The sequence below is a fragment of the Mercenaria mercenaria genome, chromosome 7 (genome assembly GCF_021730395.1).
Source record: "Mercenaria mercenaria strain notata chromosome 7, MADL_Memer_1, whole genome shotgun sequence".
Taxonomy (NCBI): domain Eukaryota; kingdom Metazoa; phylum Mollusca; class Bivalvia; order Venerida; family Veneridae; genus Mercenaria; species Mercenaria mercenaria.
The window spans coordinates 6,889,874-6,915,899 of NC_069367.1; the positions used below are offsets into that span (position 1 = coordinate 6,889,874).

The following is a 26,026-nucleotide window of genomic DNA, read 5'->3' on the forward strand; positions in this document are numbered from 1 at the left end:
TCTTTTTCATTTAGGTAATGTTTACAAATTGGTGTGATTCAAAACAATTTTATCAGCTAATAATTAATTAAAGTAACACAAAAATAAATCGTCTTAATAGCCGCCATGGCTCTAGTACGTAAGAATGAGCATTGAAATGTTTATGCTTTGTGTGGTTTTAATATCTGATGTGGTGTTTAAGTTTATTACATTCCTTAATATAAATAGAAACAAAACTGCATAAAACAAAATCCTGAAATGCAGACCAAATTACCGGAACCGGGCATTATAACAAAAGTGGGCATTACAAATGTTTATTGGCCCGCAATGTCATTTTACTTTGTGTCATCGCGATAAAAATTCTTTAGCGTCGATATTTTATATGATTAACTGAGTAATAGTTATTGTGTTTAAATATATGATAAACAAACTATGAAACGGCAATACCCTGGTTATAAGCACCATTAAAATGAACATTTTGTCGAAATATCCCGATATCGTACGATATGATGTGAGTTGATTCTAATATAGATATATGAAAGAGAGATACAGTGCAGAATTTGAAAAATAAAAACATGAAAGACATTGGACTTAATACGGTAACATGAAATAAATAAAAATATAGATTAATTAACCCTCTCAGAATTTTATGCAAAATCCTCTGAAAACCAGAATCCTCTGAAACCCGGACTTTTGACTTGGTCTGGTAAAGGTCTGGTTTTCAGTTTTTCAAATGTACCCTCACCTCTGTTTCATACAACAATTTATCTATTCATTTTTGTTGTGTTTAAAGTCGCACCGAACCAGTTAGATGTCATTTGGCGACTTTCCAGCTTTGGTGGTGGAGGAAGACCACAGGTGCCCCTCCGTGCATTACATTGCAGTACATGTATTTCATCATGAGCGGGCACCTGGCTAGAACAACCAACCTTCTGTAAGCCAGGTGATGGCTTCCTCATGTGAAGAATTCAACGCCCCGAGTGAGGTTCGAACCCACATCGACGTGGGGCAAGTGATTTAAAGTCAGCGACTTTAACCACTTGGCCACGGAGACCACTTTCATACAACAAGACTGAAATACGCACCATGTACCTTCTGATTTCCTGTGGATTAGAAAACCAGCTTTTGTGAATGCGCACTTAGGTTACTGTTTTCTATGCACCAACAGTGAAAGTAAAGATGTCAAGGTTCAAGTCTGTAGAGGAGGACTATGGAAAGCCGTTAAAGCCTGAAAGACTTAACGAAATGATTCAACGTGTCACTGGATGGGCTTTGTTAAATGGTTAGTAAGCTACAGTTTAATTTCTACTCTGGCTTTTTTATCAGCTAGATGAAACAAATCAAAACGAGTAACTGGAATTGTGTTTCAATCCTTGTCTTATTAACATGATATTCTAGCAAAACATATTGTAATTTATCAACAACATAGGAATATTCAGTGTTTTAAATTCTAAAATATTTTTAATTATGAAACTTTATAACGGTAAAGGTGTTCAGAAGACGATAACTGGCACTGAATTCCCTGAAAGAATCGAACCCATGCCGATTACGTTGTTCCCTAGTATATTACCAGCCGATGTTCTAAGGAAAGCAAAATCTTTACAGACATCATTCCAGACGCTGATCTACAAAGTAGCAAATGACCATGAATTCATGAAGGAATGTTTCAGTGGGTAAGTTTTAATATAATATAAAAATATATGACTGTTTTCTGCATTACATGTGCGTGAACAGTAAGTGGTTAGTTTGTTCTGGCCTTCAAAAGTAGTCAATTTCCAATCGCTGTGCATGTAACACACACTGTCAAGTTACAATATTTTAATTTGTTATTAATAAATTTCAGCAACCACACCCTCATGATCCAAGCGCAAGCTCCAAGAAAATACATGATCGATTCTCTTTCAATATTCAATGCTCTAAGTTAGATGCAGAATAACATTTCTGCTTTTAATTAGATCTATATGAATCATTTTAGACAATTTTATTATTTTCCAAAAAATTTCAGGTTACTTGATGCGGATGTCTTCACTAAACAGCTGTGGGAAATTTATGAAAAAGTTACAAAAGAGGGTCCGACTCAGGTATAGAATTTGATTTTGTATATGCTGTCTGCTACAGATCATAATACTACCCAGCAGGCTTGCGGATGGTCAGTGGTTCTACACAGGGGCCCACCCATGCATGAGACAATGTTCAAGTGGAACCTTTGGACTTTCTCTACCATGAAAAGCTCGAAAGTTATCATATGATATGCAATTGAGTCGGTGCGACGTTTAATCCGACTAAAACAAATAGAAATTGGCTCTGTGTTCTTCTTTTTACGCGTAAACTTATCTCACATGTTAAAATGGTTAGTACTATCAAAGGAAATAAGAAATATAAAAAGGAATAATGATTAAGATTTTATTGATATTTAGATGATAGAAAGGGGTATTTTTAATCTTGTTGAGGTGTTAGCGTGTGTATGGTGTTTGTGTGTGCGCGCGCCTGTGTGTGTGTGTGTGTGTGTGTGTGTGTGTGATAAGCTTTCTAAAAGTCAATCATATAAATTACGGTGTCTAGTCGTAGCAGAGAGCACTATGTCTAGCTTTATAGTGCAGCACCCTGTAGACACGTGACATGATACCCCACCCAGTCACATTATACTGATACCGGACTGACTAGTCCTAGTGTTATTCACAAAGCGAAGCAATTACTGGTACCATTATTCACGTCTTTGTTTTTTCCTGTTTTACATATTACCTCTAGTAAGATTTATCACAATGGGCATTAAGCAGTAAATCGTAAATTGTACAGGAAGTATCTGTTATAACCACACGAAATGATTTTATGATGGAGTCTACGGAAGAGGACGGTGCAAAACAAGACTGCAAGCAGGTTGAAATCAACACTATTGCTGCTGGTGGAGGAGGAGACGCCAACAGTTTGCTAAACGTTCACAGGTATCTGTAATATGGCAGGAATCATTCCCTGCGTCTTTAAAGAGGTTTGTCTTACGGAGCATGCACATGTAAACTTGTAAAATGTTGGAGTGAATGCTTACTGAGCCTGTTTTGATATCATTGTATATCTGCAAGCATTAATTAACACCAGAATCGTAACTGGCCGTCTCCTCTTGAAATCACGTATTGCATTCTTATATTATGTATTCTTTTACTATATTTCTGGGTTTATTAAGTGCATTTGCAACGAAGATTCCAATGTTTTATAAAAAAAATATGATACCTTCATTCTTTACCCGATTGTCCGAGACTAAATGGCCGATAATATTTAAATGCAAAAATGCATTCCTTGATATCATAACATCTCAAACTATTTCTCAGAAATGTTCACACGTTGCTGCATTTAAGGATATTATGGTCTGCTTTTTACAAATAGTTTAAAAATCTATAACTTTTTTGTTCAGGTTATTGCCATTTTAAACGGAAAACTGACAAAAGACTGGAATACTTTACTTGGTCTGTATTTATGACGGATAACGGAATCCTTTATATCAGAATGATAAAAATTTCTCTGTGGTAGAGAGCTTCAGATGTGTTGTTCATTTCATTAAATCTTAAGTAAAGACTCAATCAAACCAAGACTGTTACTATTTTGTTTGGTTTTAGATAGATTTATTTTAGTTTCTATTTACTATTTCAAACTGTCATATTATGTTAGACTATTTCATAACTTTTAGTATCTTTACAGATACAGTTTGTCATTGCATGACATTCCATTCAAAGAAGAACAGGTAATTTTCTTCTTTAGTCCGTCTAGGTAGTAGGCCCGTAAAGGCAACCGGGGTGTACTGTTCGATAACGTATTTTTTGTGTGCAACTGAGATCATTCAAATCAAAGGATTGTAAAACATCGCCGCATCCGTCGTGTCTGGTGTTCATCAATAATCTTCCCTTGACCATTTTCTCTTTTCGTACATTATAGCGACTAAAAGTACAGTCAGACAGTTGTCAGATGATAAAATTGTATATCAAATAGCCAAATTTCATCTGAGTCCAAAATCCTAGTAAATGATTATTGTGCTTTTGACTAGTTGTCACTGAACAAATCTGGTCGGATTTGTGTCAGTTGTCGCAGATAACTACAAAAATAAATACTCTAATGTTATCAGATATTTTTCTTGGTACTGAAATTTAAAGAAGTTGAACCGATTCCGCAAAGTATCTTCGGAGCGGTAATCTCTAAAGATCTTAACGGTTCTGTCCATCTCAATACCTGAAAGAGGAATTTTGAATCCAAATTAGCAGGGGAAATGCCAAGAAAAATTATAGAGATGTCACCTAAACATTCCAAATTCATTTGACATTCCTTACTGTTGATATCGTAATACCTCATTGGTAAAATGATTCAATTTTATACTTAATTTTTCATTCGGAAATGCAGTATTTATTCCTACATATGAATATCAGGCCTGTAAAAGAAAGATAACTCTTCTACGACTATTTAATCATCAAGCTAAACATTTTTAAAACCCGGATTAATTTCTAAAATTGTGTTCTTTCAAGACATATACATTATAATACAAACAAAAGAACTAAACATCACCTTTAATCTTCGAACCAATTTATTGTAATACAATTATACGGCTGACTGATAGCAGGAAGGAAAAAGAAATAAAACAAGTCATTCCATTTGTTATGGTAGGCAAATTATGATTACAAATGCACCTAATCTGCGTATAAAGGTGTTCGGAATTTCACTTATTTTGCAGAAATGCGGTTACGGAAACCTCTGAAATATGCAATGCAAACGTTCTCTGGTATATGTATAAATAAAATATTAGTGTTAGTTAATTTGTAAAAAAAGACATTACATTGCCTTTATATAACAAACCTGCCAATCTTGCTAGAGTAAGATAAGCGACATACCTTTCAGTTTTGCACTTTAGTTGTTGTTATTGCTGCTGTTGTTGTTATTGTTTGCGTAGTTGGTGAAAACTTCGAAAATAATTAGTAAGTCTTATATCAATGTCCGTCCAAAATTAGAGAACTGCTAACTGTTTTACATCACTGGCAAAATGCATTTGCTAGGAAAACTGAAATGATACACATGATAGCCGCGTTTGTGACAACTATGAATATAAAAGCAGTGTTGCCCATACAATTTATTTTTCAGCTGACAAGCCATGTAACAACATTGACTTCTCACATCCCGAATAAAATACTTTCTAGTTCACGAATTCCACACTTCGTGTTTTTCCTTCAAGACTTTACTCTGTTTTTTTTATTATTATACCACTGTATACTTTTACTTTTTGACACTGCTACTAATCTATCACAGGTATGACAACTAACACAAGGTATAAGTCTGTGTAGTAGTCGAACATCACTGTGTCGGATACTTCAGAATATGTTGATATAGAAAATGTCCGATCTATTGTTCTTATTAACTGGGGGACTTTAGCACAATGATAAGTGTTTGTCTTTATAAAAGCTCATTGAAAAGTCAATACCCTAAATTTTCGTTCATCTTTTGATTACCAGTTTTACATCCTTACACAAAATAATGAACAATTTCTTGAAAACCAAGAAAAAAGATCAAAACATAAAATTTATATTCATATTATGAAAGTATACATAAATTTATGTACATGTATTTTAAAATGAATTAGAAAGGTTACGACAAAACTAAGGAAGCATATTTCGTTTTTTAGTTTTACCTAAGATTTCTTATATGTTTTATATGCATAATGTGTTATCTTGTTTATCTTAATGTTTAATTTAGCTACCAGAAAATAACCCTAAAGATGGACTGGCGCAGGGCCTCGTTAAAGCATGGCAACTATACAAAAATAATCGGTAATGTGATGATTACTACATTATTCAACAGTTTACTTGTTTTGCTGGGCTTAGTGGCGTTTTCTCATCAGTATTTCGAGCAATTAACGTAACCAGTATCCGCTTGTTCTTTGTTAAAAAAACCCTGACAATTTCAGTACCTTGAATTAGAGACTTGTGAAGAAATATCTTCGAAATTGTTTTCAGTCAGTCACCCATCAAGAGGATTCGAAGCTTCTGCTTCCCAATTGGAAGTCTATCTTATTTTCAAAATGTTTCATTAATAGCAGTTTCCTCTTGAATGTATTTTAAAATAAAAGGTATAATATTGGAAATAGAACACGTAACATCCGTTCTAGACTGCAATAGTTTAGCGAAAACAATTGTTAGATATGTTATGTAAGTATGTTTAAATTCTGTACCTTAATCTGACAACACTGTTTTACGTTCACAGTAATTTTTTAAACTACAGCTTTCTTTCAGAGCTACAAGTGGCTAATGATCATAAACGCAATTGACTTCAAATATTTTCCTTAAATTAGGGGAATGTGCGGTAATATCATTAGTTGCAATTTAAGATTACCGATATCTAACGAATCAGGAACATTTTCTTTTGTCTCAAGGTACTTTATATATAAGTTACATCACATTTAATACAAAAACAAAACAAATTTATTTTTCCTATAGATACTACATCAGACAATATCATCACATTACAATGTGTATACTACATAAACCTGCCTCGCATGAGAAAGACGAATTGAAAAATACTGAAACTTATCTGTTGTCATTAGATTAAGCACCTACTGTCATGTATAACTGGAGTTAATGTGTAAAAGCACAAACTGCTTCAGCAATCTTACACTGAAATTATCGAATACTAGTATTGAATATGCAAATATTCACATGATGAATGATCTAATTTAATTTGCTAGGACATTTTGGAGTTGCAGAATTTCTTTCAAGTTTAAACATTTGGCCAATAGTGGATTTATAATGCGGGTGACTTTTAACAAAGATATATTTTTGTAAAAACATTTCCAAGGGAAATAGTTTTTATTTCAGTATTTGAAATAGTTATATTTACAAGTACTCGTTATGGACCAGTGATTGGGTGTGTGAATCTCACTGGATTTCCATGAAACACAATTGCGGCAATCAGTTGGATTACGCTTCTATTATCTTAACATCAGTTTTCATCAGAAATAGCATTTGAACGGATGTTTGTCTTGCCGGGGCTCCGAAATGAAATATTAACGTTTTCAAGGCAATTGATTTGGATCCAACATTGAGACCAATGTCACCAATATTGTAGTTGTATTCAAAAATATATTTGCCAGAACAAATTAAATTTGAAGAGACTGTTTGTCCTTACCTTGTTTGCTCACAGAATATTTCCAGACTTGACTTTACAACCGCCTTATAGACTTTACTGCTGAAATGATAGTCCCGTTTGTCACAATTTCAACAATTTTTCAGTCATATAAACAACGGTGTCTACTTGTAGCAGTGAGCACAATACCAGACTGCATCTTGAATTGAACATAAGAACTATATTCATTATAAGGACCTGACTTTGGTACTAGATATCAAGCGAACGCCATTCTTTATCATTCTTTATATTAAGCGGCGTCAAGAAGACCTTTTACTACTGCAGATATTCAATTTACTTTTCAAAATAAATAAAGAAAGAATCAGTACTATATCAACACAAACCAATTAAGATCTAATTTAAACCGAGTAGAGCCCTTCCCCTTTGGTATATATGAACCAGGAGCATTGAACCTGTTCCCGATTCAAATAACATAATCATCGTGTTCTGACTTCCGGGTGGTAAACAGATGCCTTATGCTTCTTTTTGTCAGCTAAACTTACAGAAGTTCCACTGCAGTGAAAACTGGATTTTTCTTCTGTATAAATGCATAGAATGAAAATACGTATAATATTTCCTTTTCATTGAAAGGTATATAAGTAAAAGTGTTTCTGTGAATTTGAGTTTTAAAGTACTTTCGTTTCTGTTTTCAGTGCTGTCATATTGTTTGTTGTTGATATACCTGAACCAGGTACCCCTGACCAACGCTGGTTAGAGAGAGGCGTCTTCTGTTTAGATAGATCAATCAAAGTAATATACAGAACATTTCCACAGCTGATCATGCAGACTTCGTTCGGAGAAAATAAAGAATTAATTGTGTACGAATTGTGCTTTTTAAAAAGCGTCGAATGTTAAATTTAAGCGATTGTACTATTTGTTAAAGTCCAAACGTCTTGTAGATGAACGTTCTTTTCAACTGGACTTGTTTTTAACATTTCATGTAATGCCCAAAATCAAGTGTCTTCTGCATTGACCGCGGATTTATAAGTATCAAGACGGTATATATGATATGCAAACAGTACTTAGACAACAGTTTATCTTTCAACCATTGGGTAAACAAATTATTGAAAAAGTTTCATGCATTTAATCTTGTATAGATTGTAACATTTTTGCTAGATAAATGCGCTGAATGTACATTGTATTAATTGTATTAATAAACAAAACATGTGCGGTTATTATGAATTATGAAATAATTTATGTCTCTTTTGTTTTGCAGAGACGGGACAGAGGTTGCTGTTGTTTACTACAGATATGGATTTGTACCTAGACATTATCCTACAAATGCGGTAGGTCTACTTTGAGGATAGATAGAAAATGCTTCTCAGTTCATTTTCGGAATGTTTATTTCGCCGATTTTGTTAAAGCGAGGAGTATCTTGCCTCTACAAAAGCAACATAAGAGCCCGACAACTCGACACATACAAAAAGTGTCGTTCCGTCGTGCTATCGCTTCGCCGGGCAATGACACGACAGTTTGACAATCAAAGGACAACAGAAACATTTTTATACCGGCTACACGAAAGCTCGATAGAATATATCAAGTTGGCAGCCTTTAATTTTGCGTATAAATCTTGTCGAGAGCTCTGGTGTCTTGGTGTCTTATGGTAAACATGTGCACAATATCCCCAGTCATCAGTGACACAATCTGTCCTTGAATACAAATATACCTACATGTAGTTGCTGAGCACATGCCAACCGGAGGACGCCATCATGAAGAGCTGAATGCATCCTATTTTTCTTATCTTGACGTCAAACAAAGCGCGCGCTCGGACTCAATCTTTGAAATGTCAACATAACAAGACGCGAGGGCCCATAGTAAAATCATGTCCAAAAATACGCCCATTATCGCCGTCCTTGTATGCGTTGTAACTTTATCGATTGGAAAAGTCATTAAAAGGTACAATAAGGTGATAATGGAGGCTTCCTTAAAAGCTATATAAACGATTGACTTCAAACTTGGAATTTAGGTAGGTAGTGGCGTAAAGAAGTGGCGTGCATTAGTTTGTTGTTTAAAAAGTAAAATACTCATGTTTCAACAACACCAAATGGGAACAGCGTTTTTGTTTGTTTGTTTGTTTGTTATGACAATTATTATCGACAAGGGAAAACATAGCAGTTTCCGGCCACGCAAGGTAAAGTATTATCGAAAGGTATCATTGAATCTTCAAGCTACACAACACTAAGTCTTGTAATTTTCATATCCATGAAACTAAACTGATTAATTTGTTATTCAAACTTCTGTTGAATGCATCATAAAATCTCCCGTAATTTAACTATTGCAAATCTAACTTCATTTTGGCTTTTTATTTTTTGTTTCTATTTTTTTGTCGGTGGAGGGGGAGGGGGAGGGGGAAGGGGGCGGTATTCAGTTTGATTCTTAACGTGGATTTTTCTAAATACATTTGAAGGGATTAATGCTCGTCATTTAAACACTTATTCAACTATTTACAGACAGGCAGTTGATTAGCATTGTCTTCGTTCCTGGGAAGAACCAGTTCTTCACATGCACGCGACCTTAGTGTAGTAAGCGTGCACAACGTAATATGTTGTGGCAATATTCATTTAAAATCTAAATGACGACTAGTATATGTAAAATTCTCGGTCATGTTAAACATGTTCATTCAGTGCATTTTACCAACTTGTTGCATCAATTAGTCTTACCTCGTATCGAAAAAAAGTTAACTGAAAAGGCGGTATTACATGTACCGACGAGGTCCAAAATAAGCTTCAGCATCGCCGCTTTTGTGAAATAAAGGTAAAATTCTATTGATTTAAAAAAGGCATGGGGCAATTTGATCTATAAACAGTAGTAAAACGATGTAATCTTTTCATTTCAATAGAGATACTAAAAGTAACAAATATGTGGAGTTTTTGACGGGCGCAGAGATGTGTCTATTAATCTTAATAACTTAGGTATTTTGATTTACTTCTGGTTAACGATTCGAATAATAGTAGGTGCAATTTGAATATTTATCAAGAATTTGTTTTTATTTAAAGATAATAAGAGACACAATATAACAATACCCAGCATAAAGTCATTTATCATTTGCCTAATATTTTCGATTTGTTTTCAGGAATTCAAGTTACGATTAGACATCGAGAGATCTCGTGCAATCAAATGCCCTACCGTTGCAGTTCATCTTGCCGGCTGTAAAAAGGTACAACAAGTGTTGACCGAACCTGGAGTATTGGAGAGATTTATAGATGATACTGAAGTAATAAAAGATATTAGATCTACATTCGTAGGATTATACCGACTTGATGCAGTTAGTATTACTTTCTGTGCCCCCGAAAGACGGAATATAGTAATCGAATCGCATATCCGTTCGTACCTAGCTCGCGTTTTGTCGCATTACTTACAATAACTGTAACATCAATATATTTAATTACTAGTATTCTTTAGGTATTCATCGTTTAAAAGAATTTCATTGTTCGGCTATTTTCTCGGTTTTAGAAGATAATCCAAACAGCTTTGAAATGAGATTAAAGGATCATATGAAAATTATAAGAAGTCCACTAAATAACCACAACTCGACCACAAACTAGATTTCGCGTTATCTTCCTTTTCTCATTTTACATGGGATTTGCTTGTCTAGAGGCTTCCTTAAAAGCTATATAAACGATTGACTTCAAAATTGGAATTTAGGTAGGTGATGGCGTAAAGAAGTGGTGTGCATTAGTTTGTTAGTGAAATTCTTGTTAAAGGCGCTCGCTACAGTTTTTTTTTTCTCAATAATAGATTTTGATGAAATGTTTTGTATTAAAAGATCATGTTAAGATGTATTGAAAAATGAAATAAAAATACTAGGTCACCAGCTTTGTTTCAATTTAATTTGCCCCTAGATATGGTGCTTTTTTAAACATTTTTCAAAATTTCTGTAATTCTATAGTAAAATATCTTTCAGTAAAGTACAATAATAAGCATAAATTTGATTATCTAAGCATTTTTATAACGGAAAACAATATATCTGTTTGAAACATGCTCAGAGAAATCCAAAGAACATGATTTTGTAAAGAAAGGAATACTTGTTCAGCAGACCCAAGGGCTATTTTTGCATATTTTTGTCAGTTTTAAGTTGGTACTTCTGCTATTTTATCGAGTTTCACATAATAGAATTTAATCAAACTCTGCACATACCTTTGGTTATGTCTACCTAATCTAAAACAAAAAGAAAATTGATAGGTCACCATATTAGATTTCGCTTAAATCAAATTACAACGAGGTGGGGTGCGGCGGGCATTTATACAACACAGATTGGTACGAAATACTCTTTCAGGTTTTGAGCAAATGATTTAGAAATATATATATAAAATTATCAAACGGCAGATTTCTTAATAAGCGGATTTTAAGGTGTTTCTGAAGCATTTTGATGGCATAGAACGATGAAAGTTTCCGCCCCTTTTTTTAACAAAACCTGTAGTTTACGAATGTACGGTACGGGTACGGTACGGGATTAGAAACAGCTGTGACTGCAGAGTTTGAACGCTGGTAATAAATAACAGACTCCAGTATATGTCGGATTGAAGCAATTTGAACTAAAAATACTTTAAATGTATATATTTTGTAACCATGGTGATACTTACCCTAACCTTTAGTCAGTATATTAAACATTTTGTACATTAAATGCATGCGAACATACAATAATTTGCCGTACGCGACATTAGATAATCACTTCCGGGCATGCGCAGAAGACCACACCAAGTCTGCAGTGAGCTACATCGAAACCAAATTGGCACGGTGTTGGAGTAAATATCGACCCGTTTGGAAAAACTGTAGCGAGTGCCTTTAATATTACAGCAATGTTAGGGAAAATTCTTAAAGCTTAATTGCGTTCGAAAACTCGATAAGCTAGTATGATAATTTCATATATTGCAGAAAGATTCAAGCAAAATAATAACTCAAGCCATTCAGACACCTGAAAAATTTGTTCTTAAACCACAAAGGGAAGGAGGAGGTAAATAAATTACCCTTCTTATTATTCCGATATAATCGATACACAGCATTGCTGTTAAGCAATCTATTTTCTTAATATCAGTGCTTAGATTTTGCCATACAAACCCTAACACATCGTCAAGACAGCACTAAGTATCATACCTTTTGAAATCAAATAAGAAACACACACATATCCTACTATTTTCTGTTAACTTAAACGAACATACGATATATCTGACGTTATCAAGAAAATTTATGGTAAGCAATACTTTTCAAGGCAGAAATAAGAAAGGTTACAGGGAGAGGAATATCAGTCCAAGATTTATTCTGAAAATTGCATGGACTTTACACAGTTATGTAAACGTAGGTAACTCCTCAAATACATAATTTATACTTTGTCAGGCTACTGCATTCACGTTATATATTTCAGGAAATAATTTGTTCGGAGACGACCTAAGAAATTACCTTGAGAAAATAAAAGAATCGTCGGAAAGATCTGCATGGATACTAATGGACCGGATACAAGCCACAAGGCATAGAAATCGTCTGATACGAGCCGGTCTTGGACCCGAATGTAGGAATGTAGTCAGCGAGCTAGGAATCTACGGTGTTCATATCAGGTATGCACATAGTTCACCTGTCTTATTTATATTTTAACATTTTGAGCAATTACTTTTGAATACATTTGAAATAGCGATGCATCTATCTGTCTCCCTTTCTGTTTGAGGTAATACACAGCCAGGATATTAGTCATTGCAATGAAGTACATCCACGATATCAAGGTCAAGATCAGACGTCGTTGATTATCCTGCTATTCATCCAGCCAGTTATATTCTTAAAAACACTCAAACAATATGAAAACGTTTCTAAAGATTTATTTGGAATTTTTTTTTTTTTCAAAAAGTTGTCTCAATATTACACTTCCTAATGTTTAACTTTGACATAATTCGTGTGCGGAAATTAGTTTGATAATCTGCGATGAATTCAATAAATATGTGTTCTAATAAATGAAGGAATCTTTTCATTTTCTCAAAATAGAAGCATTTTTTATTTCAGAAATGAAATTTCCATTTTTGGAATGGCGGTAAATTTCAAAATTAGGAGTTACAAGAATTGAACATCATTAGATATTTTAAAGTATTTCACTATAAAAGTTTGATTTTATGTCCGTTTTATATGCTTTTAGAAGGACACAATATCCTTTTTTTTTAAATGTAGTTCTTGTATCATTTTTAAACCATTGAATTCAGACATAAACAGTCCTTGTTGCTGTTTGAATTATAGCTAAATTCGAATTTAATATGCAAAATATAGGCTATATCGGACTATCAATTTCTGCTGATCCGCTCCGTTTAATAGATCAAATTTATTATCTTAACGATTTTTTTCAAATTTCGTTTTACCTTGCATGATTGATTATACGTAATTGTATTGTACGATAGCATGAGTGACTGATAGTGCTTTCTCCTCAAATACAATGTTTTTTAACCTAAGAATAAAAATGAATGTGTTAGATGTGCGTATTTAAAGCGATTGAGTGTATGTGTATTTTCACGGTGATCAAACATGTGGTACGAGGTCATTTTTAAGCTCTTGGTTGGTAATACCCCATATAAAGACTACGGCCTTTTAAATAATTCAATCAGAAGACCTTGGTTTGACAAGTTGTTTCCTGGAGCTTGCACAAGCATCTTTTTATATTTTCAGCACTCCAAGCTTAGAGCTTGAGAATTTTGAATGTGGACATTCGATGCGTACTAAGCCCGAAGAGGCAAACGAAGGGGGATTATGCAATGGACTCGCAGGCCTCGACACACCATTTCTTGTTTAGGTACTTGACAGTGTATGAACTATTTAAGAATCTCGTCTGTGTGATATATGCTGGGCTGGACTATTTACGTTTTATATTATTCATGAAAAGTATGACAAAAAGCTGTTTATTTATTTACACTTCAAGAACATTTCACATTCTGATGTAAAGGTCATTTATATATTTCAAAAAATTGAGCCAATAGCCATGCTTTACCTAGTAAACGGATTGGTTGGTTGGTTGGGTTTAACGTCGTATCGACACAATTTTAGGTCATATGGCGACTTTCCAGCTTTGATGGTGGAGGAAGACCCTAGGTGCCCCTCCGTGCATTATTTCATCACGAGCGGGGTAGTTATACATTGAGAGCTTGTTTTCTATTGAACAGCTGCTGTAAATACGACCATAAATGTACGCCTGGGCAAACATTATGAAATTGGTCATATATTTCATCACTTTTTATGTAAAGTGCTTTTCTCAAATTTATACTTGTGTTTAAGGTCTCCGATCCACAAATATATAACATTTTGATGCATATTGACCCAATGTTTTTTTTTTTTATCATTTGAAAGAGTTGTGTCTGCTGAACAAATAAATAAGATGACCTTAAAAATATGCACGAATCACTACAGCCATATTTTTTTTGAATGAGAAATGACAATTCTTACGCTGTTAATACTGAAATACTGTTGAAGTATCACTAAAAATTTAAAGTAAAAAATCTATAACATATATTTGTAATGTAATTTACATTCTTTTTACAGTAGAAAATACACTTTCAAAGACACCAAAATTGTATAAGCCTACCAGGCGTCAATATTTGATATATATTAGATAGCACCGTTATATATAACTTGTTTATTTGTGGACCGGATATAGCTTTTTATCATGCAACTACTATGCAAAGTGCCTGATATCACTTGCCTGATATTTTATTTTGTTATCAGTTCATTGACCTGATATCAAAATTAAGCTCCTCCCATATTGACGGACTAGTTTTTACATCAGTTTCCTTCCAGACTGAATTTTATTACAGAGTCCAGTTTCAATGTTGCACAATATTTTTTCTTAATAGATTCTGTAATCTCAGCAAATGAGATATATTGTTGTCTCTCATTTTATCACACAGACAATAGCACTGAATGACTTCATTGTGAAACGTTCATCATGACGTCACAATGTTTACATGTATCGATTCTTGGAAAGGTTTACAATACACTTGACAATGTATGATATACTTATTCTTGATTTAAGCCTTATTTAAGGCATGCACACATTTTATTAAGTATTAGCAAAAGTGTTTGTGTTACTTATTATTCTTGAATCAGTTAATTATAATTCTTGGATCAGTGTAAATATAGTGATTTTAAAAACTTTAAAGTCTGGAAGTGGAAGTGAAATTTTCAGCGCTTTGGACCTGTAGTTGTCTGAGTCAAATGTTGTATAATATGGAAATAAAGCATGTTCTCGTTAATTCAAGATGATGATTTTTGATTTTTACGCCGGTAAGAAATTATTTCATTGTTATTTTTTACAAGAATATCAGAAAGTCAAAAACATTGTCGGAGTTGAATTCAATATGGCTGCCGTATTGTTTCGTTCAGAGTTCCGTAAAATATAAATTTATTTTTTTGATTCAGAAGATATTTTTTACGAAATAAGAGAAGAAGACATATGTTTTTCTAGGCAGTTTGAATGAGTTTCATGATAAATAGAATAACAAGCTACTGTCTTTTGATATCAGTGTTATCAGGTCTCGGTTGATATGGGCGGAAGGGGTTCGGTTCCCTCACCCCTTCCAGCCCATATCAGCCTCGACATGATAACATTGATATCAAAAGACAGTAGCCTGTTATTCTCTATATATACTAACAACTATCTAATTTACCTATACATGCATCATATTTCAAAAGCCCTTACACGGCATTCTTGAAAAATATTGAATCAAGATTTCAGTGTTATATATGATTTTAAATGTCGTTGAGATATATCAACAATGCCACTATGTTTTTTAATTTGCTTTATCATTTAAATGTATAAAACTACTAAACATTACATGCTTGGGTCCGCTATAGCCTATGTTATTACATTGTATCTAACATGTGGACATTGAAATGTGTACCTTATATCCAATAGTTCGCTATAACCATGTTTTCTGTAACCATCTTATTATACATAGAACAAAGAGGGACTAAAATTGGGGCATTGTAAAGTGTTCCATATTTCCGAAAATTCGTTATATCCATGTTCGTTATCGGTGAAGTTTACACAGTCTGTTCTTTAACAATGTCTTATTTCGAAATATGTGTCTATTATGTATGTGCATGGACCTATGTTATGTTCTCTTCTTTGAGAACGTGTATTATATTTTACGACTAGATTTTAGATTTTACTATTTCTAAAGACGTAAACTTTATACATTAAAGATATTTATTTTTCATGTCTTCCCTACTACGCTTGACAAGATACATATTTCAATAGTTTTACCCTAAGACATGTGATTCAATTATGCCTTTTTTGGATAGCGTGCAGATGGAACACGCTTACTGATATTTTTAAACATTCAATACTTATACCAGCGATAACTGCACGTCCGATCGAGTATGAAATTGACTACTGGAAACCATAACTTATAGGTCAATTATAGGTCAACTGTCGTTCCGTCATAATATGTTGCTAAAATGTTTAATGACTTTGAGGGCCTTTCTCGAAAATTTATCAGTTATATCTTACGTTCGCTCCTATGTTTGAACTTGAGACAAAACATAGAAGTGTCTAAAGGCAAACCTAAACGATTTCACAAAGCTTATGTTTATAATATTCCAGATTTATTTTGGTACGAGGAGTGTTCAGTTAATACGTAGATCGGCTCCACAACTTTATTCCCGTTATGTAAACCATTATAATCAGTAACAACTAGCTAGCAACTGTATTTATTATCACACAGTACAGGATATGAGGTTATTTAATAACAATAGTAATGCGCTAGCGGCCTAGTCTTGTAAAATCATCAAAATGTTAATAAAATTACAAAAATTTCCGCAAAGAAAATCATCTCCGTGAATATGTTTGGGCCGTTCCATGAGAAAACCTGTATCAGTGAAAAACATCAAAATTGGAATAACCAAGGCCAGCTTATAATGATTAATATGGAGTATTCTCTCCCTTGGTTACCGATTATGTTAAAGCAATTCCCTTTGAATGGATAATGTCCATAAAATTATCTAAAGCCGTATATCAATAATTGACATATAGATTCTGCATTTATCGTGGTATGCTTTGGACAATACATTGAATTCTAATATGACTAACAATGCTTTAATCATCACAACGATGTTATGTTGACGTCACGTCAACGTGATATTTAGCGCCATGTACGCATCAAGAAATAGCGCTTTCAAATTTCATGAAATATTTTACTTATTAACACGTTTTAAACGAAATGTCACATTGCACAAGTGTTTTGATTAATTTATACACATACTGAATAAGTTATACGCTTTGCTGAATAATTCGCAATAATTTTCGCTCGATCTGAATTCTGGCGCAAGACGTATTACCGTTTCCGGTCCTGGCGTGTTTTAACAAATATCTTGCGCAAAGAAACAGTTCCATCATATTTGATATAAATTTTACAATAAAGAACATATTAGAATCGAAATAGTTTATAGCAAAACAGTGCTTTATCACTATTTATACACTCGGGCGGTTATACGTTGTCCGAAATAATTTCACTCTGGCTGCGCCCTCGTGAAATTATTACGCCCGACGTATAACCGCCCATCGTGTATAAATAGTGATAAAGCACTGTTTTGCTATAAATTATTTCTTAAATAAAGTCCACATATTATCCCGTAGAGAGCTACATAAATTCACAATCGTCTGCATTTTCATTTCTTGATTAACTTTGACGTTACATGGTGGCAAGAACTTTTACCTTATCAAAATTGTAAATATGTTATTATAATGTTCATGAAGGTAAAAACACCTTAACATATGTGCTAATAAGTTGTCATATTTGGGAAAACATGATTTATTTGACTCTAAAGTGAACGACCTTATAAATGTAATTGCTTTTCACTAAAAGCTAAAATTAAGTGACGGTAAATCAAAGTAAATCAAAATTGTAAGCAAAAAGATATTTAGTTAAAATAAATATTCTTACATCAAATTGAAAAGCAGACATTTATGTATAATGTCAATTCTGCTAAAACATTCACAAATTTTGAGAAATAGTTGAAATTAATCATTTAAAATAGTTTCCCTGTATTATATTTTGCTCAAATCGGGAAATTGATATTCATTATCATGGTTACATTCAAGGGGAACAACCCATTAAGATATGCCAGTTCAAATATATCAAAAACTTGGGATGAATATATCCAGGAAGAACATTATTACCTCTCAAATCTGTAAATTTGAAGAAATTATCTCAACTTTTTCAAGACAGACAATGCTTTTAATTAAGTCAGCGCAGGCATTTTGAGACGTGGCGTCAAAAACGTCATGAAAGCAGTATAACATTGTCTGCATTGCGTGCATAATTCAAGTCATTACATGGAAGAAGGCTGCTCACTAAACATGGGATTTCTGTTGGAAGGTTATGGTAACACAGTTTTAATATGCGAGTGAATACATATGATATACTATAAAAGCTGGTAAATAAGCGCATAGTAGAATACAAACGCATATCAAAAGTAAGTTGAAAAGGCAGTACCAGATAAGTTGTCATTACAGTTTGCCATTCCTGTGTAAATCTGTGAAAACAATATGGATAAAATGCCTCTTAAACGTAAATCCTATTCTATGGAAAAAAGATTAGAAATTGTTTCCTTTTATAAAAGATGTCGGAATAAGTACATCACATGCAAGGAGTATGATTTTTATGAGAATATTAAATATTTAAATACTTAATATTGTAAGTGAACGCTACAATCTTACTGTTGAAAAGTGATTGAATGGTCCGAGATATTGAACATTATTTGCAGTATCATCATTATGCTATCAATATGTATAAATACTAAATGTAATAATAGGAAGTAGGTCACATGTCCATGCCAAAGTTTTACCTTCGTTTCCTCAATCGAGGTATGCACTGTCAATTTCCCAAATATGACAAAAATAGGTGCAGCCGGCTTGTTTATATACGCATACGATATATAAGCGCATAGGTTTGGATTAAGTATAAGTGCATATCAAAAATAGGCGCATAAAAGTGACACTAAAGATATTAGAAGCGTATACGCTTATCCATCAGATTTTACAGTATGGAAATTTAAAATAAAAATAAACACGGCGGCGTGGAAGGTGGCAATTATTCTGCCCGGCAATTCACATCCAACAAAGTATTTCCACGATTGGTTATTTGCCCAGAATATAACTTATCTTGGGAAAACACTGTTTTTACCGTACTTGGGGTGAAATTCTCTGTTAATCTGACAGAAATGGTAAATATCAATTATGATGCTAAAATTGAAGAAATTAAAAAGCTTTTCTCTTGTTGGTCAAAAAGAGTGATCTCATCGTTAGGTAAACACATTGGCTCTCGCCAAACCAAACCATCTAATCTTAGCAATACCTAATCCTTCACAAGAAAAACTTAATTTAATGCAAAGGTTATTTTTCAATTTTCTTTGGAATAAGTAAAACGGAGCACAATTACACAGGACTACAAATACGGTGGCCTTAAAATGATTGATATTAAGACTTTTGTTTTCAGTTTAAAAGCGACTTGGTTAAGACGTTTGTTAGACATAAATAATAAATCCAGTCACTTGGTTGAATATATTTGTCCGGCTTTACAAGACATTTATAAATATGGCTCAGACTATACAAAAAGAAAGATGTATCAAGTGAAAAATCCTTTTTGGAAAGATGTATTGACTAGTTATCTTTCTCTAACGTTGAATATAAATCCCACGCGCAGTAGCCAATATAGCGCGGTTAATCTGTGGTATAACCCAAGTATTAAGGTCGGAGGTTCAAGTGTATGTTATAGGAGATGGCTTGCAAAGGGTGTAATTTCTTTAGGAGATCTCATTAATGCCGAAGGAAATTTCTTTACATATTACGACTTTATTTCCAGTTTTAACATTAGCACTGATTTTCTCGAGTAAAATGGCCTTTTGGCACCCGTTAGGCGATTCCTCAAAGTTAAGGGTATTGGATACGTACCTGTAAAAAGCTACAATCCGCTAATACCATTAAGTCTTACTTTGTTAAAGAAAGATAATAAAGGTTGTAGATCAATCTATAAGCAGATAAATAAAAAGGGAGAGTACCTAAAATCCTTTCAAAGATGGCAAAATGAGTTACTTAATTTACAAGTTAATAATATGGCTGTGACTAAATACAGAGTTGGTGCGCCCGTGATATATTACAAACTCCGGTATATACCGGATTAACTAAATTTGAACAAAAATACCTTAAATGTATATATTTTGTAACCATGGTGATTCTAACCCTAACCTTTAGTCAATATATTATGCACATTATACACTAAATGCATGCGGACATGCAAAAAAATGAGTATTTTTGCCGTGCGTTCCATTTGATAATAATTCCGCGCATGCGCCGAACGGCTGCACCAACTCTGCAATGAGAAACATTTTAATAATATATCTAATGACTCAATATACGACATCGTTTTTAGAATTACTAAAGATCCAAAATTAATTTGGTTTCAGTATAGGATAAACTATAGAATCTTAGCCACAAAATATTTATTTGAAAAAATGAACATATCTGGTAATGATAGCTGTACTTTTTGTTACAATTTCCAAGAAACCATAATACATTTATTCTGGAATTGTGAGATGACTAAGCTTTTTTGGACCCAACTATTAAATAATATAAAAAATAAATGTAACATTAATTTAATTGAATGGAATCCTTCAGATATTTTGTTTGGTAATAGAAAGTTTGATGTATCTATTAAAATTATTCTGTTGCAGGCCAAAACTTCTTATATTATAACAAAATAAAAGGTCAGATGCCATCAATCGATGTATTTAAAAGAAAAATGATCTCTTACTATAAAACGGAAAGATATATTGCTTTTAAGAATTTTTGAAATGACTAAATTTGAAACCCTATGGGGAAAATATAAAAATCATTTTCAAGAGTAATACATTGAAGATTTTTTCTAGTAAAACACCAGGTTAAATAACTTCTAAAACACTTTAGAATATATATGATGAAAGAATATACGTGTAAGCTTTTACTGTTAACATTATGTTTTTTTTTTGTTGTTTTTTTGTATCACATATAAAATGAACACTCTACGTTTCAAGACCAACCAGGGTTTTCATTTTTCACTCTCCTTTGTTCTACATAAAATATATATAATTATATAGAAAGTAAACGTTTTATGTTTTCGAACTGAAGGTCTTTTTAACCTTCGAAATGCAGACTTTGTGTCTTTATACTTTAAGTGAAATATTATCCTACGCAAAAAGTGTTTAAAATTAAATTACTGGACAACGGAAGACAGTATGAACAATTCAGCCTTTATAAAAGTTATTAACAAAAAAAATCCCCAAGAATTTTATATACAACAGTTCTTTAGCCAGTATGATTATATATTAGTTGTAATAGCAATCATGTTACTTTTTGTAAGGTGTGATGGGGAATGGATCCCCGACCCCCGCACATATATGACGGGGACAATAAATGGGTTACATCGGTAGCCGAAATTAAAAAAAAAGTAATTCCACGATTTCTTCTGATTCAATCTACTAAAGTTTAAACTAACAAGTATCTTTCGTTCTGAAATCACTCGAGAGTATTACCGGTGAACTGTAAAGAAATAACGAACAGTAGATCTACTCGACGTTCAAGTCGAAAAGGCAGTACACGCACACAATGTACACAACAACGTTCTTCAACCGTCCATGTAGTGCATTCACACCGTAAGGAGGTGATTTGTTGTCCTGATCTTTCTGGAGTATCGGATACGGACATTTGCCTTACTGAACAATTTGTCACTGCCGCTAGTCGCATCAAAATTAAATGACTGGGCAACAAAATCAATACATACGCCGTCATTCTTATCTTTGCAATTCCTTTTTTTTTTCCTTTGTTTTTAAAAGTTGGCTTTCTCATGACAAAAGTCACCACATATTTACTAAATACTCTTCAATAATATAGTTGCTGCTATAACTGCATGTTTGGTCACACTGAGAAAACGTCCAAAGTACTTGTTCACTTGTTCAAAAATGCATTCAAATGGTTATCCACATGAAGTTGACATATACACTGGTGAAATGCGTTGTGTGAATAGCAGCGAACAACATTCAGCCAAGTCTCATCACCGCAAGTCATGGAAGATCGAAAAGGAGATTCTCCATGTCACATTTACACAAGACATTTGACTTCCAGAAGTAAGACAAATTTACAGTGAAAAATTTAAACATCCATTACTCGCGCTAACTAATTTATCAACAACAAAACCTGTCTCTAGCAAAACAACACAGTGTATTTATGTGTTCACTCAAACAGATCAGGCGAATGTTCCAAAAGTGTCTCCTCCAGCTTCAAGCAGCCAGTAAATACCAAACAAGAACCGAAAAATCTTTATTCATCCCTAGTTAAAAACCCAACCATAACGTATTAGCAATTCAACTGGCAATTCAACTGACAATTTTACAAGCGAGTCGTCAGCGGTAAATGCCTAGAGAAAACTTTGAACTGAATCTCTGTGTTGTGTTGAAGGATCTAATAAATCCATTAAATGTTAAAACCGGTTTTTATATTTACAAATATATGCAGATAAACGGAAGGATGTGGAAAGACATTTGTGAAAACATCTTATCTGCTCCCCCAAACCTTCGACGGAGAAAAGGACAACACAAATGATCTGAAAGTCAAAAGCTTGACGTCACTGAATCTCTTAAAAGTAATTTCAAATACCGATTTTGCAGCCGACCGCAATGTTTTATAAAGACTCCATAAAATTTTGATAAGATCCTAGCTATATTACGGTTGTATTGTTTATTACTCGGCAAAAACAACTTATATACATATTCCCTTCATAATCAAGGTCTTCGTATTGCTCTTGGTGCATTTAAAACAGCGCCATGTGAAAGCAGATGAATCATCTCTTTCCAAACGCCATAAAACCCATAGCAGTATGCTTTGAGTGTAACAGCCGACACAGTTCTAATCCTGCTCACAAAATCATTTTAACCCCAAATATCTCGACTCATACGAGACAAAAAAAAAGAAATAAAAAACTCTTTGGTTTTCACACTGAATCACCAATGCATGAAACTGAATTTGACAATGATGAAAAAATCAATTCTAGATACATCACCGCGGTCCCCTATCTCTAATTTCCCCAGAAAATACTCGATTTAAAAGCAGGCTCTGCTGCCATCATCCAACTTTGTGGTTCAAAATTACGTTCGCCAAAAAACGAAACAGCAGAGGCAGAAGAAGCTATTGACTTTACCTTAATCGTGTTCCCATAGAAGAATAAGGTGTATATTTCTTTGCACCTGCCGGTCGGTCGTTCAATCCGTCTGTCGGTAGAGTGAAAGGTTTCTGTCAACTAACTTGCGAACCGCTTGATCAAGAACCTTCAATCTTGGTAGCATGAATGGGCTTATAATATACATGATATAGATGACTTCGATAGCTTTTGAAGTCAGTAAAACAAAGATTAATGTCTAAGGTGTCTTTACCCTGAAAATGGGTTCCGTTCAATAACTTGAGAACCACTTGATACAGGACCTTTAAAATGATAGCAAAATTGGGCTAATAAAAAGATGATCTCTATCGTTATTTTTTTATCAGTTAATATGAGGTCAAGGTCACAGACGTCTTTATCTTGAAAACTGTTTCAATGAAATAACTTGAGAATCACTTGACTCAGCCCTTCAAAAGTGGGAGCATGATTGGGCTTTTTTTGTAGATAACCCTGATTGTTTTGGGATCTGGGATCAGTAAGTCAACGATCAAAGTCACAGAGGCCTGAACCTTCAAAATGGGTTCCCTCATTAACTTGAGAACCACTGTATCTAGAGCCTTCAAACTTAATAGTATGATTGGATTTATAATGTAGATGACAATCATCGTTCTTGAGGTCAATAAGTCAAAAATCAAAGTCACAGGGTCCTGAACATTGACAACGGTTTCCCCTTAATAACTTAAGAACCTACAAACTTGATTGCGTGATTAGGCCTATACAGTCAACGATCTCTACTGTCTCTACTGTTTTTGGGCTAAGGAAGTAAAAGGTCAAGGCCAAATAAATCCGAACCTTGAAAACGGCTTCCACCAAATAGCTTGAGAGCCACTTGAAACAACCTTTAAACCTGACAGCATAATTGGGCTTATGAAGCAGATGACTACTATAATATTTGGAAATAGAAGGTCAAATGTCAATAACAAAGGGTCTGAGACATCAAAACGGTTTAAGCTCAGTAACTTGAGAACCAGATATTGCAGATAATATAGCCGGAATTAGAAGCCTGCGAATATATCTATGCACTTGGTATTACTTTTGTTTTCCTTTTTCGTGTATATAAAGGGTACAATTTCTTATTAAAGTACAAAATTTCATCAATATACGAATTCTTGATTTTTGGCAGGCGCTATTGTTCGTGAGATCATGTCCATTTTTAAATTATCGAAAGGTTAATAACCAACAAGATAAATATAGTTTATCCAAGAAATAAAACTTCCTAAACCGCTAAGACTAAAAATAATTACGTGTTCTTTTTAGATAACGGGGAAGATGAATGCTTTTAAAACTGAAGAAAAAAATTTGCTCAACATAATATTATTAAAAAGCGAAGTGTTCGGCTAGACATTTTGGTGAGAAAACTTTTATTGACTTTGAATTTTAATTGTTAAATATATTGATGTCTTATTTTTTTTATTTAAGAAAAGGTGAAGTTAAAGTCACTTTCGGAAGAAGAGAGATTTCGAAAAAATGTCAGTCTTCTGTTTTTGCGATGAAAATTAAGTTAACAAAATTTATTTTATTGTGAATGATTATGTAATATAAGTTACTCCAGATAATATTTGGCATAAAATTGTTTGTTTCCGGTATCCCGACCTAGCCTAAATTTTTGGCCCGATCCTAAATGTTTTTATGGTCTTGGAGAATATTTTTTTCAACAGTTTGTTGCAAAACTGCTCTTTTTATGCTTTAAACATGGTCAGTCATGTTAGAAATAAACTTACTGATGCTCTAAATGCATAACCCCCTTAGTTGTATTCATTTTTGACACAAAAATAATACTGAAATGTCTCACTTAATAAAAAGAATAATTAAAAAAATCTGACCTACCCTATTTTTTTCTGAGCATGTTACCGGAAACAAAGAATTTGTCAGGCCTAAAATATTAAAAAGCGAAGTGTTCGGTTAGACATTTTGGTGAGAGAACATTTATTGACTTTGAATTTTAATCGCTAATTATATTAACGTCTTTTTTTCATTATTTAAGAAAGGTGGAAATTGAAGTCACTTTCGGAAGAAGAGAGATTTAGAAAAAGGTCAGTCTTGTGCTGTTGCTATGAAAATTGAGTTATTAAAATTCATTTCGTTGTGAATGATTATATGATATCATAGAATACTGTTTAACGTTACACGTCAGTCTGAGTAGAGAAAATTTGATTTTAAAACAACACAAATGTGCAATGTATTCTCCGAGAATCTGTATTCAGTGTAAATCTTATACTGTTCGTGATATTCCTATTTCCTAACATTTCTTGATATTGGTATTTAACAACATGTCGTGACAGGTGCGTAGCTGGGGCATTCTTTATAGTACGCAGAGGTAATGGGGTGGGGTCGTGGTATCCCCCCCTTGATTATTTTTTATTTTGAATGTAAGAACGGCAAATTGTGCATTTTGGCGTGTATTTGAAGCAAAAACAATGCACGAAAACCTTATTCATTTTTTAATATAAAATGTATTATTTTACTAGGTATGCACACAATACTGCACGTGCAATCCATGTTATATGTGTGCAAGTATTTATTTAAAACAGATGGTTAGTGGCAACATTCTTTCAAAATATCAAGAGATGTATCTATAAGTATATATACGATAGTTGTTACAAGGAATTTTGCCATAACCCTAAACGTAATACTAGGCTAATAATAAAAGACATGCTGGAAAGCATTCCGGCAAAGTTCTGTGACAC

The 26,026-nt window shown here is 33.5% G+C and overlaps 1 protein-coding gene across 6 annotated transcripts in view; it reads left to right on the forward strand.

Moving 5' to 3' along the window:
- The window catches only part of LOC123554980 (glutathione synthetase-like), a 52,893-nt gene that overhangs the window by 2,111 nt on the left and 24,756 nt on the right, over nucleotides 1–26,026 (forward strand). For 2 of the 6 annotated variants that reach the window (XM_053547469.1, XM_053547468.1), the window contains exons 2-13: nucleotides 1,148–1,261; nucleotides 1,469–1,652; nucleotides 1,985–2,060; nucleotides 2,776–2,921; nucleotides 3,670–3,712; nucleotides 5,704–5,777; nucleotides 7,782–7,946; nucleotides 8,345–8,414; nucleotides 10,202–10,393; nucleotides 12,004–12,082; nucleotides 12,491–12,680; nucleotides 13,768–16,314. In XM_053547469.1, coding sequence (XP_053403444.1) covers nucleotides 1,159–1,261; nucleotides 1,469–1,652; nucleotides 1,985–2,060; nucleotides 2,776–2,921; nucleotides 3,670–3,712; nucleotides 5,704–5,777; nucleotides 7,782–7,946; nucleotides 8,345–8,414; nucleotides 10,202–10,393; nucleotides 12,004–12,082; nucleotides 12,491–12,680; nucleotides 13,768–13,891 — 1,446 coding nt within the window. In that variant the 5' untranslated portion in view covers nucleotides 1,148–1,158 and the 3' untranslated portion in view covers nucleotides 13,892–16,314. Of the gene's footprint in view, nucleotides 1–1,147; nucleotides 1,262–1,468; nucleotides 1,653–1,984; nucleotides 2,061–2,775; nucleotides 2,922–3,669; nucleotides 3,713–5,703; nucleotides 5,778–7,781; nucleotides 7,947–8,344; nucleotides 8,415–10,201; nucleotides 10,394–12,003; nucleotides 12,083–12,490; nucleotides 12,681–13,767; nucleotides 16,315–26,026 lie in introns of those variants that run through there. The other 4 variants (XM_053547470.1, XM_053547473.1, XM_053547471.1 and 1 more) reach the window with 4 other exon arrangements.